At 38.8% G+C, this 1,424-nt stretch overlaps 1 protein-coding gene across 1 annotated transcript in view; it reads right to left on the bottom strand.

The window, feature by feature from the left end:
* Positions 1-641: 641 nt before the first annotated feature.
* Positions 642-1,424, bottom strand: part of LOC110315451 (polycomb protein Suz12-like) — a 2,346-nt gene continuing 1,563 nt past the window's right edge. The window contains 1 exon segment of the mRNA XM_029534736.1: positions 642-1,420. Coding sequence (XP_029390596.1) covers positions 642-1,420 — 779 coding nt within the window.

Below are 1,424 nucleotides of genomic sequence, written 5' to 3'. Positions count from 1 at the left end.
AAAACAAGCCCTAAAACCAGTCACTTGAAAACAAGCAGTAACCTCCATCAGTGTGCATGGCACTGCATGGCTGCATGGAGGTCACATCATCTCCAACAGGAGGAGACCAACTGGTGCTGTTTTGAACTTGTAACAGAACTGATGCAGAACTTGCTTTGTAACTTCTCATCCCAAATGCATAAATGATTTCTGAATCAAGGGTCAAAGTTAGGGGGAAAGTGGCAATGTAAGTACCAAGTTCACAAAAATTTTCCATCTCTAAGACAGCATAATATCCCAACGTTCCTTTCCCAGAAAATGTCTCATAATTATAAAGCAGAAAAAGTCACAAATGAAACAAGCATTAAAATTTAGGTGTGGAATTTCTAGATTAACCCAATATATTTAATAAGATGAGTGTTATAGATAAGAAAAAATTCACTATTTAAAAAACTGCTTTTCAGGCTAAAACCAAATTGAGGACATCACTAAAGCTGATAAGCACGTGAGGAGAACCTCCGTGCTGAAATCAATGACATCGTCTAACACTGCCTGTTCCCAATCCATGATTAAAAACCAAACAACCTAAACCCAAAACTCTTCCTAGAGGCTGAATTCCCCAGAAGCAACTTCAGTTTCTGTTCAGAACACGGGGCAAGTCCTCAGAGCTTTTGTTTCTTGCTCTGTTTTGGAACCCCTGAGACACCGTCAGTTTCCAAAGCTTTCTCTTTTGAGTTAGTTTCACTGAATCCATTTGATGTCCCATTTTGTTCCTCAGCTATTTCTTCATTTGCAGGGACCACAGATTCTCCTTTTTCTAGTTTTTGCTGCATTTCTCGGAGCTTGGTCACAGCTTTATCTATTGACATTATGCTAATGAGATTAAAGTCATGCATGCTGACTAGATGAAGCATGAAGTTTCGACATAAATTCTTCTTAATTATTTTCTGTCCATAATTTTCTACAAACAGCATACAGGCATGATTCATTTGATTGTCAGCAATAAATCCATGCTTCATGACATGGAGATTCCACAGTTTCATTACTTCTTTCTCTCCTTCATTCACATCAGAAAATTCTTCAACTTGAGTAATGGTTTTTTCTCTCAGCCATTCTGGATCTTTCTCATCTCCACTATCTACTCCCATTTCTTATGGCCAAAGAGGTAAGCAGGTATCACTGTGGAAATAGAGACGATTGTGTCCACTGCTATACGTTCTCTGCTGTTCTACTTCTCCATCTTCAGATTCAAGAAACTCCGACATGCTTGCTTTTGTTCGTTTTGGCCTGCAAACAAGAATATGTGTGATAGGTGTTCTATTTACTGGTCCATTTCGACTAAAAGCAAATCCAGGTTGGCGATGTATATCCTGAGGATTTCCTGCATAGGAGCCATCATAACACTCATTGATTGAAACATCTATCCTAGCACCTTTTGGATGATA

The sequence above is a fragment of the Mus pahari genome, unplaced genomic scaffold (genome assembly GCF_900095145.1).
Source record: "Mus pahari unplaced genomic scaffold, PAHARI_EIJ_v1.1 scaffold_14053_1, whole genome shotgun sequence".
In the NCBI taxonomy this organism is placed as follows: Eukaryota; Metazoa; Chordata; class Mammalia; order Rodentia; family Muridae; genus Mus; species Mus pahari.
The sequence above is the reverse complement of the archived record's forward strand: the minus strand, read 5'-3'. Positions and strand labels throughout refer to the sequence as shown.